At 41.0% G+C, this 13,375-nt stretch overlaps 1 protein-coding gene across 1 annotated transcript; it reads left to right on the top strand.

The window, feature by feature from the left end:
• Positions 1-216: 216 nt before the first annotated feature.
• LOC139931032 (uncharacterized) lies at positions 217-13,093 on the top strand. The gene is made up of 12 exons (XM_071924407.2): positions 217-861; positions 1,618-1,757; positions 3,139-3,314; positions 4,355-4,515; positions 5,300-5,440; positions 5,681-5,802; positions 6,342-6,516; positions 7,521-7,663; positions 8,787-8,911; positions 9,013-9,139; positions 10,262-10,395; positions 12,870-13,093. The coding sequence occupies exons 1-12, from the start codon at positions 383-385 to the stop codon at positions 12,993-12,995; spliced, it is 2,049 nt and encodes a 682-aa protein (XP_071780508.2). The 5' UTR covers positions 217-382; the 3' UTR covers positions 12,996-13,093.
• Positions 13,094-13,375: the final 282 nt, after the last annotated feature.

The raw sequence follows: 13,375 nt of genomic DNA, 5'->3' as shown, positions 1-13,375 counted from the left end.
TAATCAATAGTTTATTTGCCCAAGACCTATCTGTCCACCAAATATCATGGAAATCCGTCCATAACTCTTTGACATATTCTGCTGACAGACAGACAGGCAGACAGAAGCGAAAACAAACCGCTTTAACTGGAGGGTTTTTGTGTTTTACGGGCCACCGTAGACAGCAGCACGGCCCGCCTACACATCAAAACCGAAACAACTTTGATTTAAAAAAAAGGAAGTCGGTTAGTGTAGTGAAAAGCCCCTAGTGTCCTGTAATAGTGTGTTTTTAACGGAACGTTTCGTGTGGCTTTAAGTAAGATAAACTAACTATCACAGATAAATGTCCAGACTCGGACTTCGTGGGTTTTGATGCTTTACTGGACCCGGTGACAGCAGGAACATGGCTTTGCTGTCTCCAAAGTCTCTGTTTTGGTTCTTTGTGGCTCATGTGACTCTCATTGAGGCTGCAGGGAGACAGAAGCGGCGGACGGACCTGACGGGAGATAACAACCCGGACCCGGACTCCTTCTCCTCCCGCTATGAGCTGCTCGACAACACGGTCACTCTGAGATCCAGGAGAAACCACCGCGCCGAAACCCCCGGGCTGGAGCCGGGAGACGCCGCGGCCGCTTTCAGGGTCTCGACTCTGGACGGGGAGTTCGTGTACCCGGCCGGGGGTGCGCGGGGCTCTCTCATCATCCACGCCTTCACCAATAAGTCCGGGTTTTTGGAGAGTATGTGGAGCTCGGACGCGTCCCTGTCCGGCCTGGTGCAGGACCTGCCGGACAGCGCGCAGGTCCTCTTCCTGTCTCTGGACGACTCCGCGGTCAGTGACGCGCTGTGGATGAGGGAGCAGCTGCACCGGGCCGCCGTGCACAGGTGACCGGGGAGAGACACCCGGTGGGGGGGGGGGGGGGGGGGGGGGGGGGGGGGGGGGAGTACTCAAATCCTTAAAAGTGGCAATACCTTAATGGAGAAATAATCAATTAAAAGTAAAAGTCCTGCATTCAAAAGTTTAGTAAAGGTATTGGAGTATTAGCAGCAACATGTACTTATATCAAAAGTAAAAGTGCTCATTCTGCACAAGAGTGTTAAATTGTTGATGCAATAACTTGTAAGAAGTATGTTAATGTTGTAGGTCCAGGTGACGCTAGGTCTAAATACTCCATGTACTGTTTAAACTCTAACAATGCATCATATTGTATGAGCTTATTGTTTGTTTTGCATGTAAAACCTTATTCTGCAAAGTAACTAGAAACTACAGCTGGCAGATAAATGTAGTGAGGTAAAAAGTCCAATATTTCCCTCTGAAATGTAGTGGAGTAAAAGTATAAAATCTCACAATGGAAATAATCACGTAAAGTGCCAGTGCCTCAAAATTGTACTTAAGTACAGTACTTATAATTTTTGATTTATGATGTTTAGAAAGTCAAGACAGACTCTGTTACAAGTGGAATTTAATGGAATTTAATGGAATTCAACCTGTCATTCCAATTCAATTCCAATTCTGTTTCCTTAGAGGTGGGTTTTACCATTTACCATGCGTTCTCTATTGAGTTCATCAATGGCCCTGACCCTTCATCCCCGTACTATCATTGGTATTTGATGTGTTTTTCCCCCCCATCATCTCTGCAGTAAGAAAGAGGTTCTGTCCCGGCTGCACTTCTCCCCTGTCCCGGTCTTTGCTCTGGGAAACTGGATCCCCAGGGTGCTTTACTCCTGGACCTGCATGGGACACAACTGTGGCCTCTCCCAGGCTGTTTTCACCTCTCAGGGTAAGAGGGAGCCTGTGTTGTGATCAGTCTGTTAGGCCAGATTGTGTGACAGCAAAGTAAAGAAATATTTAACTGCCTAGTGCAGCTTTAAAGGCCTAATGTCTCCCAGAGTTTCTCTACCATTGAATAAGGTGTGGTGAGTCACTCTGCCTTAAAGAGCTGCTAACACACGATAATTTCATTAGTTTGGGCTTCAGTGGAGAGTTTTAGTGTCACATTATGATCTAAATGTTGTTTCAGAGGCTTTTCCACCCCAAAATATATAAAAATATCAGCATTGATTTCGGCCGTCAAACACCCATATTGGTTGAACCCTGGTGATGATAATAGCATTTTCTTGTAAAGCCGATTCTATTGCAACCATGCACTAAAGTGAAACTGATAAATTGTTTTTTAGATTTTAGATTTTTTTAGATTTTATTTACTCTAGACCACACATCGTGGTATGGAGTACAAACATAAAACAAAACAGCAGTACAATGGTAAACAACCAGAATAGATCTTTAGCACAAATTAAGTCATTTAAAGAGAGGCAGAACATTACTCAAAAATGCACCCAGTTTACATACTATCATTGGTTTATCTGTCTGCAATAATAATATAAGTTTAAACATAACCGGATGGTTTACAAAGTATTTTGGCAGGTACTTCTTTCTATTCTCAACAATGCTTGTGTTTTTACATGCAAACAAAACGTGATATTCATCCCCCAGACAGTTGTCATTACATAAATTACAAAACCTTTTATTCCTTTCCAGACCTTTGTATCTTCCTGTTATTTTGGGAATTCTGCTATTAGAAACTTGAAAATTACAAATAGCCTGGCCATACCTCCTGTTTTCACAAAGTAGATACTTTTCAAACTTAAAGTCCTCTTTAAATTCACAATATAAATCACATGATGACATACTCTGAAGCTCATAATGCCACTTCTGCAAAAACTGATCTTTTAACCTCTGCTCAACTGCCAGCTTCAGCCATTTAATATTATCACACCTCTGATCCAACCAATGTCTCCAACAGTTGCATGTGTTTGAGCTGGAAGTCATTTTGAAAGAACAGTTAATTATCATCCTTTTTATTTAAAGTCTTTTAAAGTCAATACAGTGTGCATTCATAATACAAAGAGAGCATAACCAAAATAATAAAAAATATAAATGACTCATATAACCTTGATACTTATACTTGAAAAACCTAAGGAGTTTCAGGGTTTTTGTCAGCTAATTTTTTTATTTTTTTATTTTGTTCACACTTCATTTTGTGAATATTATATTTAGAAAGAATAATAATCACATCATATGTACTTCATATACTTATATATTTTTTTTTTACCAAAATCATATTCAAGGTCCTTTTGTGATGATCATCTTTTCCCACACAGGGTGGAACATGCCAGTGATCGTCAAGAGACTAGATGCCAAATATGATTGGCTGATGGGGCGCTGGGGTCAGAAGTCGTACCGGCTGGTTGACGCAGGAGACGGGTGCGACCCCTCGCCCTCGGTGGCGGGTGCTGTGGCCTGGGTGTCAGAGGGCCGCTGCTCCTTCTTCACTAAGGTCTGTTGGTGTTACAGTCTGGGGGAACAACAGAGAAGCGGGTCTCTGGTCTCAAGTCTTGAGGCACAAGTCTCAAGTCAAGTCTCAAGTCTAAATGTAGAACATCAAGTCAAGTCAGAACAAATCAAGAGTCCAGTATCAATGTAATATCTTAAAGGAAACTAAATATCTAGGACTTTTCAATGTAATATGGTTTTAATAGGATAAAAACTTGGTAAGAGCATCATGAGTTTGATTTCTATAATCAGTTTCAACTTCAATAAATTCAATCATTCCATACAAATTCAGAAAACAGAATTTAAATTCAGTCGTCTGCTGGAACAAATCTCATCACTTTCAATCTGAGTCATTTACACAAACACAAGATCTCAAGTCAAGACTTTAGAAACCTTTTCAAGTCATCAAAGTACAAGTCAAGTCCTAAGTCACCAGAACCCAAGTCAAGTCAAGTCTCAAGCAAGTAAAATTTGTGAGAGTCTGACAAAGTAAAGTTAAGTAATCTATGACTTTTATCGACCTCTACAAGTCCCATCACCTGCTCCCCCATCCCCCCCCCACCTGGCCTCTTGAGGTATGGTGGCCTGTAATTGACACAAAACAAAGTCACATTTTCACAGTAGAGCCGAGTAATCGGTAATTACCGCAGAGATCCTGGTTTGAGAACTAGGTGTATTCCAGACAAGGAAAGTTGGGGAATTTGATAAAGTCTCTGGGGAAGTCATGGAATATTTACAGGAATCCATCAGAGTTTATTTTCTAGGAAGGGTTGAAATGGTTTTCGGTCCAAAACAGATTACGGGCCAGAAAGTGAGTTTTGAAAGTCAGAAATCTCAGCACCTGGTGAAGTAATCGTTGAGTTAATGGTATTGATCCGTAACCCTATCAACCCCACGCAGATACTGTATATTCTGGTCATTTTGTGCTATGGAGCAGTAAAAATCTTACTTATTGCCCCTTTTAAAAGAATCTGTTTCAGTCACAATATAAATTACATGACTTTAATTGTGAATTGATTCATCGACATATTGCCCTTCCCCCAGGTGCAGAGCATGGCCAAGTCCGGCGCCTCGGGTGTGCTTGTCTACGCTCTGCCTGGTAACTCTCTGCAGGACATGAACTGTGTGGGGGATGAGTGTTCGTCACCGCTGGGCGTCCCCGCTGCCATGGTGCATCTGGAGCCGTCCGTCGCCCAGGCGCTCCGGTAAGACCGGCAGGAAGGAAGGATTAAAGGCCTTGGACTCCTCGCTTTGAAACCATAACATCCGTACATACTGTATGGATTAAGTGTTCTCTTCAAAGATTAAAGTAATAATCTGCAACATTTCCAGATAAATAAATGCCTGTTTTGCTACTCTCTATCGCCGATCAATGTAACACAATCCAAACTGTCCAGTTCATGGAAGCTTTTACATTGTCTGTTCTAAACAGCCGGTGTCTGGTAGCTCTTTCCTGGGGAAAATCCTCTGGCGCACAGGAAGTGATGCGTTTTTGGTCTCCGATTTGTTTGCTATAAACAGAAGAAGAACTGGGTAGTTAGCATGAGCAGCGATAGCCACCATGGCTGAACAGACAAAGAAAAGAGAAACTCAAACTGCATCAACAGAAAATCCAAGCTCCTCCCACTACGTTTGATTGACAGGTGATCTCTGGGAAGTGCAGTGCAGAAATGTCGCCAAAAGAAATTTAAAAATGAGAATCTCGCAGATTACGAGTTAAAATGTTGTTTCCATTTTTTGCATTTAAAGAATCCAGTTCTAAATAACCATTTGGTGTGTAAAAATATCATTAGCTGAAATTCATCATTCAGTGGTTTGTAAAAAGTGTAATTTGTTAACCAAGGACCTAAATTACCTACTGTCCATTAAAAAGCACTATAATTTTTTTTTAAATTTTTGTATTTTTGCATTTTTCAAGAGTAGGTGCCAATATATTGTTTCCAATGTTGGTCATCTCATTCTGGAATGAAACTTTTCGTTTGTTTCCAGGTCTGAGCAGCTGGTGAACGTTTCCTTCCAGAACACCCCGTCCCCAAACTTCTTCATCGGTATTGACCAGCAGGGGGCGCTGGCTGAGATGGGCTGGTTCCTCTACTCCACCTTCAGGTTCATCAACTGGCAGGCCCAGTGGTAAGAACAGAGGGTTAGAGAGAGACTGTCCCGTAACTGGAAGGTCTCAGGTTCGATCCCCGCAACGGCTGGAGTGTCCTGCTGAAGTGTCCTTGTGCAAGAAACTGAACCCTGACAGTCACTCTGTCTGAGAACGTCTAATAACGTTTCATATTTGTCTAAAATCTAAAATTGAATGTAATGAGACACTGTGGATTGTGGCATTTATTTGCGATCTCTGCATCTCGGTTCCCTCTCTAGGTTTGAGTTCTATGAGGATCTCCAGACCAAACTTCGCAGTCCGGCCCAGGTGGTTTCTGTCTTCGATAAGGTCCAGATGCAGGGAGACAGAGGAGCGGTGGCTACAGTCGACCTGCCGCTGGGTAACTTCAGCAATAATGAGCATAAATAAAATACAAGGTTTTAAAAGCTGATACTGATACTGATATTTTTGGACACTTATGGCCAGCATTTTGTGCCAGTATTCAATACCTTTTTATTTGACCATTTTCATTCCAAAAAGTTACAAGAATTCAGTGTTTCCCCAAGAGTTTTACTCTTGTCAGGGTGGAAAAGCCTCTGAAACAGCATTCAGACCATCATGGGACAGTAAAACTCTCCACTGAAACCCAGACTGGGTAACTTAGTGTTAGCAGCTCTTTTAAGGCATGGTGACCCACCACACCTATTCAATAATAGGGAAACTCTCTGCCTAACTTTAAATGAAGAATTAATTTACAAAAAAAACAGAACTGAAACTGAAGCATAACATTTTTAGGTCATGGAACTTGGTTATGGAAAGTCCCTGTTTTCAGTTCCTTCCAAATACATAACGCCCCATAAGGGGATATACTGCATCACATGACATCAGCCATGTTAAGCTTTTTTAATGATACTAACATTGTTGTATGGCTGACTGCAGGCTTGCTGGACCTGGACCTGGACAGCCTGGAGCTGGACGCCTCCCTGTCCTGTCCCGGCAGGAGAGACTTGTCCTGCGCCCCCTGGGATCACACGGTGCAGCTGTTTGTCTGCTGCGATCACTTCAGTACCTACTGCAACACGGAGCTGGGCCGCTGGATCACCGCCTTCCGCAGGTACGGGGATGTTGTTGTGAAAGACTCTGATGACTTTACTTTGATCCAGGCACAAGAATACCATGAATATTGATTTTTTTGCATCTTTTTTTTTTTATAAAACACAGAAGCATGGTCTCTGTGGATCATTAAAACTTCTAAAAAAGTCTTAAATGATCTAAATTTAAGGCCTCAAAAAGTATTAAATAATCCAAGACATTTTCATCCAAATAAATTTCCGTTTTCAATCGTCGATTGATATAACACAATATTGATTCAACCTCTGTCCAGTTCATGAAAGCTTTTACATTTGCTGTTCCAAACACCCGGTGTCTGCGTCATGGAGTGATGTGTTTTACATTTCCGGTTTGTTTGGAATAAAGAGAAGAAGAACTGCGTAGTTAGCATGAGCAGCGATAGCCACCATGGCTGAACAGACAAAGAAAAGAGCGCCACCTACAGAAACTCAAACTTCATCAACAGAAAATCCAAGCTCCGCCCCACACTGTTTGATTGACAGGTGATCTCTGGGAAGTGCAGTGAAGAAACACCACAGCAATGAGCGCTGAGAAACAAAGATGGAGACAAAATATTAAAAAAGAATGTTGTGGATTACCAGTTTAAAATGTTTTAAATACAGTTATTAGAGGTCTTGTTTTTCCCACCATGTAAAATTTTATTTTGATGCAGATATGAAATTTGATGGAGGTATTGACAGATTCTGTCGAACAACATTACTTGCACTCACACTGCATTCATTTCCAAATGTCCTTTTTCTTACACTGCCCATTTATAGTTTTAGAGCTTTCATCAGCTATGTTCAATCAGAATAAGATGTTTTTGCCCACATTTGTGTCTTCATTTTGGTTGTTAAACTGCTCTTAAATTCAGTTCCGGGTTGTATTAAAAAGGTCTTAGATAGTCTTAACTTTGCCTTTCTGAAACCTGCAGATACCCTGCTTATTTTAAGCCAGTAGCATCCTGTTAATATGGCTCTGTGTGTTGTTTCTGTGTTGTTTTGGTAGAGGTACGGGCCGCTGGCTGACGGACGTGTCGCCTCTCCTCCCCCTGCTGAACAGCGGCATATGCACCTTCACCATGAAGACGGTGCCGTGGGCCATGCCATGGGTGGTGTCCCTCAACCTGAGGTTCACTGCCAACCAGACAGGTACAGGCTGTGGGAGAGAACGTGTTAAAACCTAAGGCTGAAAAGACTGTGAAACCTGTCATTTGTTGTTTTAGGGTGTAATGGGTCGGTAGCGTTATTGTACTGGTGCACTCATTGTTGCTCGGGATATGTGTGTCAGCAGTGTAAAGCTCATAAAATGTGGGTGTCGCCATACTGATTATGGCAAAACCGGTGACAGAAGTAATGCCAGCTCTGGTTTTGGAACAGCAAATTCACAACTAAGAGGAAATTGGACGCACAAATATGCACTCCCCACTGTGAGAATGGAGAGGTTGGTCTGGAATCACACTATCCCGGAGCAATTTCTGATCATTTTCTCTTGTTGGAACGTAATGCCATTTTTCAAAGTGGAGAACATGGATGTCAGTGCGGGAAGGAACAGTCTGTCTGTGAATAGTTACTGGGAGATATCCGGGCAGAAGACGACAGTCTGGCACAGCAGAGAGGAAACTAGGAGTCACAGGAAATACTTTGACTTGCCTTCCTCATAAAACATACAGTCTGTGTGATTACAGAGAGTGATGAGGGATAAACAACAGGAGCCTGCCAGGGAGTGTTTGGAGAACAGTTACCAGTGTTTATAAGTGTTGGAAGAGTGACAACAAAATTAAATATTGTATTATCACGTCTTCCTTCCTGGCAAAACCTAGTGGTCACTATGCTTCCTATTCTAGAAAGTGACATTTTTCTCCTTTTATAGAATAATTTAACCACCTGAGCACCAGAAATCAGGCATTTTCTTGTTTTTTTGTCAGACAGGAAGAGGCAGCAATTTTACAATCCTTGGTTTGTTGTCGCTTCCAACATAATAATAATAATTCTAATAAGAAGAAGAAACTTTAACTATGCTTTTCAGTGGTTACAAAGTGCTTTACAAAACAAATAAATAAGATAAATGAATAAATACGATAAATGTGTGGGAAAAAAAGGAAACAGACAAAATGAGAATAAAAATAAAAAGTAGACTTACAAAATTATAAAACAGGACATAAAAAGGCTTTCCTGCATATTTACCCATTTAGAGGGTCATTTTATGGTAACGTTAATACATTATGCGGCAGTTATTACATTACCAGTTGCTACAAGCCCTTCTCTGTCACAGGTAACCGTGCAGAGAAGCCCCGCCCCTTCAGGGTGATGTCACTGTACAGCGGGGGAACCTTCGACAAAAACTACAACAAGAGGTACCAGCCAATCAAATTCCTCGTCCCGGCCTCGACCAAAAAGGTAACGGACCAGACACTGACATGATACAGACTTACAATACAGACTTACTGTAAAGACTTACCATACTACATCAACACTATATCAACACCGTCTGTGTCCAGGTGGAGCTGCTTGCCGTCATCACAGGACACGGAAGTGATGAGAACGGCTGCGGAGAGTTTTGTGTCACTTCCCACCACTTCTTGATCAACGGCGTTTTCAACAACACCCGCATATTCGACTCTGCCGGTGAGGAAAATACACTCTTAAAGGAGCATTAATTAATCTATGACCGTTATCGACCTCTACTGGCGACCAGGAGGAATTACAACAACATGATAGAAGTTATCTCCTCCTACACTAGTCTCTATCACAGCTCTCCACCCAAAATCCTTCCCATTCCTTTTCCCAAGATGAGAAAACGAGCTTACATACGACACTGAGTTAGCTAGTTAGCTAAATTAGCGTTAAGTGAGCTAGCTCGGCAAAACAGTTGAATTTACTCCTCACATAAGCGCTAACGTAGCTAATTGTTAGCTAATTCCAGACAGAAACGTTTACTTAATATTAGCTATCTTAATATTCATGTAATGGACTATGAAAGGAGGACTATGAAATCAACTTAATGCTCCAATTCACAAACTTCTGTTGTACAACATAGGCAGTTCACTTCAGTTTCACAATCACAATTTCATTCATAACCAACCAAAATAATTAGTTCAGAGAGCTAATACTTTTAGTAAAAACTCAATTGCAGCTAACTTAGCGGACTTTTAGATCGCTAACGCTTTTAGCATAACTCAATGGAGTTGAACACAGCGAAAATTAGCATCACAGCTAGCGGACATCTTTTCTAGTTAGCTACATGCTAGTAGCAGACGGATTTCTGCTCTATCTGTTTCTTTTTCGCTCAACAACAACTGACAACTGACTTGGATTTTTTTATGATTGGTTCGCGGAATTAATTGCATAATAAATGTCCGAGCATAACCACGCCCAATTCAAACCCAATATCTGGAAAGTTTACAAAAACTTAAATGACAATATTTCAAATTTGGATTGAAACTAATTTCTAATACTTTTTAGATGCTTACTATTATGTACATAAGACCCTAAATTACATAGTTAGAAGGTTATTGTGGATTTGGGTGTCCAGAGGCTTTAAAGCTCAATCTCAACTTAATATTCATGTCTTAAAAAATTGTCAGTGAAATGTATTTTTGGTAGACCAACTTGTGCTCAAGTCATATCTTGGTTCTTTGCTTGCTCCTCTCTTGTTTTCTTTTTATCTAATCTAGCTATTTAACAGTGATTTCTTGTACTAACTGTCATGTTGTCATATCTTTTTGCGTCACGGTGGGGAACCATTAGGGACGGCTCTGGGCTGTGCCATGCGGGTCAAAGAGGGAGCGGTGCCTAACGAACACGGCACATGGCTGTACGGGCGAGGAGGCTGGTGTGACGGGCTGCAGGTCAACCCCTGGACCATCGATATCACCAGACAGGTCTGTCCCCCAGCCACAAACAGGCTTTATTATCATCATTATTACTATTATTAAAGGTTATCTGTATCCCCGTTAACTGTTGTTGTTGTTTCTGGGGTCCACACAAAACACAAAGAGCACAAAAAACATCATCATCAAAAAAGAAAACCTCAAAAAAAGGAAAGCCGTATTACAGGACTACACAAAATAGTTTCAGACTGGCCTTTTTCTCACTGGCTATATAGTGTTAAGCTCCACGGCACTTGTGTGTGTGTAGCTTTTTTTTTGTTTTGTTTTTGCTGTGGTGATGTGATGGGAGGTTGTAAAGATAATCTTTTCCCTCTGTGTTAATATGATATATTCCCTTGTTTTCCAAATATCACAGTTTTGATACTGGCTGTTTGGAATGCTGCAGAGGTTGTTTTCTTTTATTTCTTCAGACAATAACATGACCTTTTTATCTTCTCATGTAACGTTACTTGACTTTCTTATGCCCTATGTAAGAGGTAAAATTACCCTTTTCTTATAGCGGGTGAAGTGTTCTTCTGTATTATTCTGTATTCTTCCATCATCAGTGAGAGTTGAGTAATTGGAGGACTCATCAGTGATGTAACCGCTGACGCAGACGGCCGTGACACTGGAGTGACGCTTGCTTGACATTCATAACGATCAACAGCTCTCTCTTACCCCTCCATCGCTCTGCAGTGGAAGTTCAGTCATTTCTGATCAGAGAATCTGTTGCTGCTGCATCAGATACTTTGTGATGCGTTGGATTATTTTTTGCTTCTGCAGTGACTGGGTAGTGTAGCGGGGCTTGGAGACCGTCCTTTAATTGGAGGACCCAAACTCACATCTTTCTAGCAATGCCATTGGCTTGCTGGAATGTAAACAACAATTTAAAAAATGTCATTACAAAGTGACAATAATATAATTTGGATGGAGAGCTTGTGAAATTGTGATGGTCAAGCCGTCTCATTTGTGATTACTACAGCAGAATAAAATGGAGCTAATATCGCGATTCATTTTTCTGTCCCACGATACGTATTGTCACATTTTTGTATTGCAATATATTGAATTTCGATATATCGTCCCATCACTACTGCTTTAGCTTATAAAAACTGTACAGAGAGTTTTAAACAACACATAAAAATCCAAATAACAGCATTCAAAATAAATTAAGTATTTTTAGAGGGCTGCCCTGTTTTGGGGTTAGGATTAGGGTTAGAAAATAATAAAACATCAATGATGACAGAGAGAGAGACCTGAGGCTGTGATGCTGTAATGTCGACGGTTATCGCGGTGGTCATAGTAATAAAAATGAGGGCCAGTGTCATAATCGTTATTGTTTTTTATCATTTTATCATAGTAATACAGCTTATTGTCCCGTCCCTAGGAGAGGCGGGCAAGAGAAATAACTATTAGATCGCTATTATTAAACCAAACCAAACGTTGTTTTACCTGTTTATTTGCCAGCTATCTGTGATTTTCTCATGATGAAAATATTTCATTACTGAATCAAAGTTACGTTGGAAGTTTATGTTGTACTATAATACTATAATGAATATTCACCCTTCGTCAGTTCCACCTCAGCAACATGATGCATTAGGAGATGCAGTGAGTGTTGGTTTGCTTTAGTTTGTCAGCTTCAGTGTTTTTAAGGCTGCTGTGAGGGAATATCACACACTTTCAGACAATATGAAGTACACAATACTTGGAATGATATCTACCAATTTGAGTTTACTTTTATGTGTGTCTCTCTCTCATACACGCACACACACACACACACACACACACACACACACACACACACACACACAGGGTTACTGAGGACAAGGTTAGACACCAGTAAACCTCTGTTTCTTCATTAGATTTACAAGAACAGTAATTTGCAATCAAGGTCTTGGTAAAGCTCTTGAGTGAAATAAGCCTATTAGACTTAAGGAGCGCTTGATTATTCTGAAGTGAGTTATTGACCATAAAGGGTCCGATTATTATAATCATGTAAACTCCTTACTTGTTCCTGGTTGGAGCGAACTCATTTCCTCGGCGGTCATGTGCAACATAAGAGGTTCCAGTCCTAAATTAAGATTTGAGGGGTTCACCTTCAAATATATGGCTGCATGTTGCACATAATATAAAATTTGGGATTTTTTGTGTTTCATTTTAATACAAGCCACTACACTGAATATACAAAATATTAGGGACATCTTCCTGATATTGAGTTGATGCCCCTTTTGCACAATCCACATCTCAATTGTCTCAAAGTTTCAAAATCTTTCTCTAACTCGTCTGCTTCTCTTTATCTACATCTCCTCCTCTGTGATCAGTATCGTTTTAATAAGGGAAATCAATAAGGGGTAATGGCTTTTACCTGGATTCACCTCATTACTGCACTTAATGAAAAGTGGAAGTGTCCCTAGTGGGTTCATAGTCAACTCACCTTGTTAAAAAAGGGTTTCAAAGGTATGCTCTGTCTCATTTTGTCCTCTTTTTAGCTGGACATGAGCGGGCATGAAGCCAACACGCTCGTCTACTTCGGCCTGTTTGACGGACGGGACCCCAGTCCGGCTCATGACCCCGGCTACATCATCATGTCCTCTTTCCTCGTCTTCTACAAATAATGCCACTCTGTGAAATTAAACATTTCTGAATGTAGATCTAAATGAACGTGATTGATGTTGAATGTAAATCAAGTCTAAATTAAATTTCTATTTTCCTACTTGTTTTTTTGACTGTTTCCTGAACTCACATAAATATCAGCTGCTGAGCTCGCCCACCACCTCCGTCCATTTGCATCACTCAACATGTTCCCCAGAAGAAGCTTTACAGCTAAATAGGCGCTCCATACTCATTTTATCCCTCAAGCCGAAGATGGTATATTGTTCCGAGAGCCTCCTCTCCTGGCTAATTACATGTAATTATGTCCAACTTGAAACTTCAGGTTGAAGGAAGTGCCACTTGGTTGTAATTCCTTTGGTAATGAGTCATCTCCTTGTTGTGC

Source organism: Centroberyx gerrardi, chromosome 12, assembly GCF_048128805.1.
Source record: "Centroberyx gerrardi isolate f3 chromosome 12, fCenGer3.hap1.cur.20231027, whole genome shotgun sequence".
In the NCBI taxonomy this organism is placed as follows: domain Eukaryota; kingdom Metazoa; phylum Chordata; class Actinopteri; order Beryciformes; family Berycidae; genus Centroberyx; species Centroberyx gerrardi.
The sequence above is the reverse complement of the archived record's forward strand: the minus strand, read 5'-3'. Positions and strand labels throughout refer to the sequence as shown.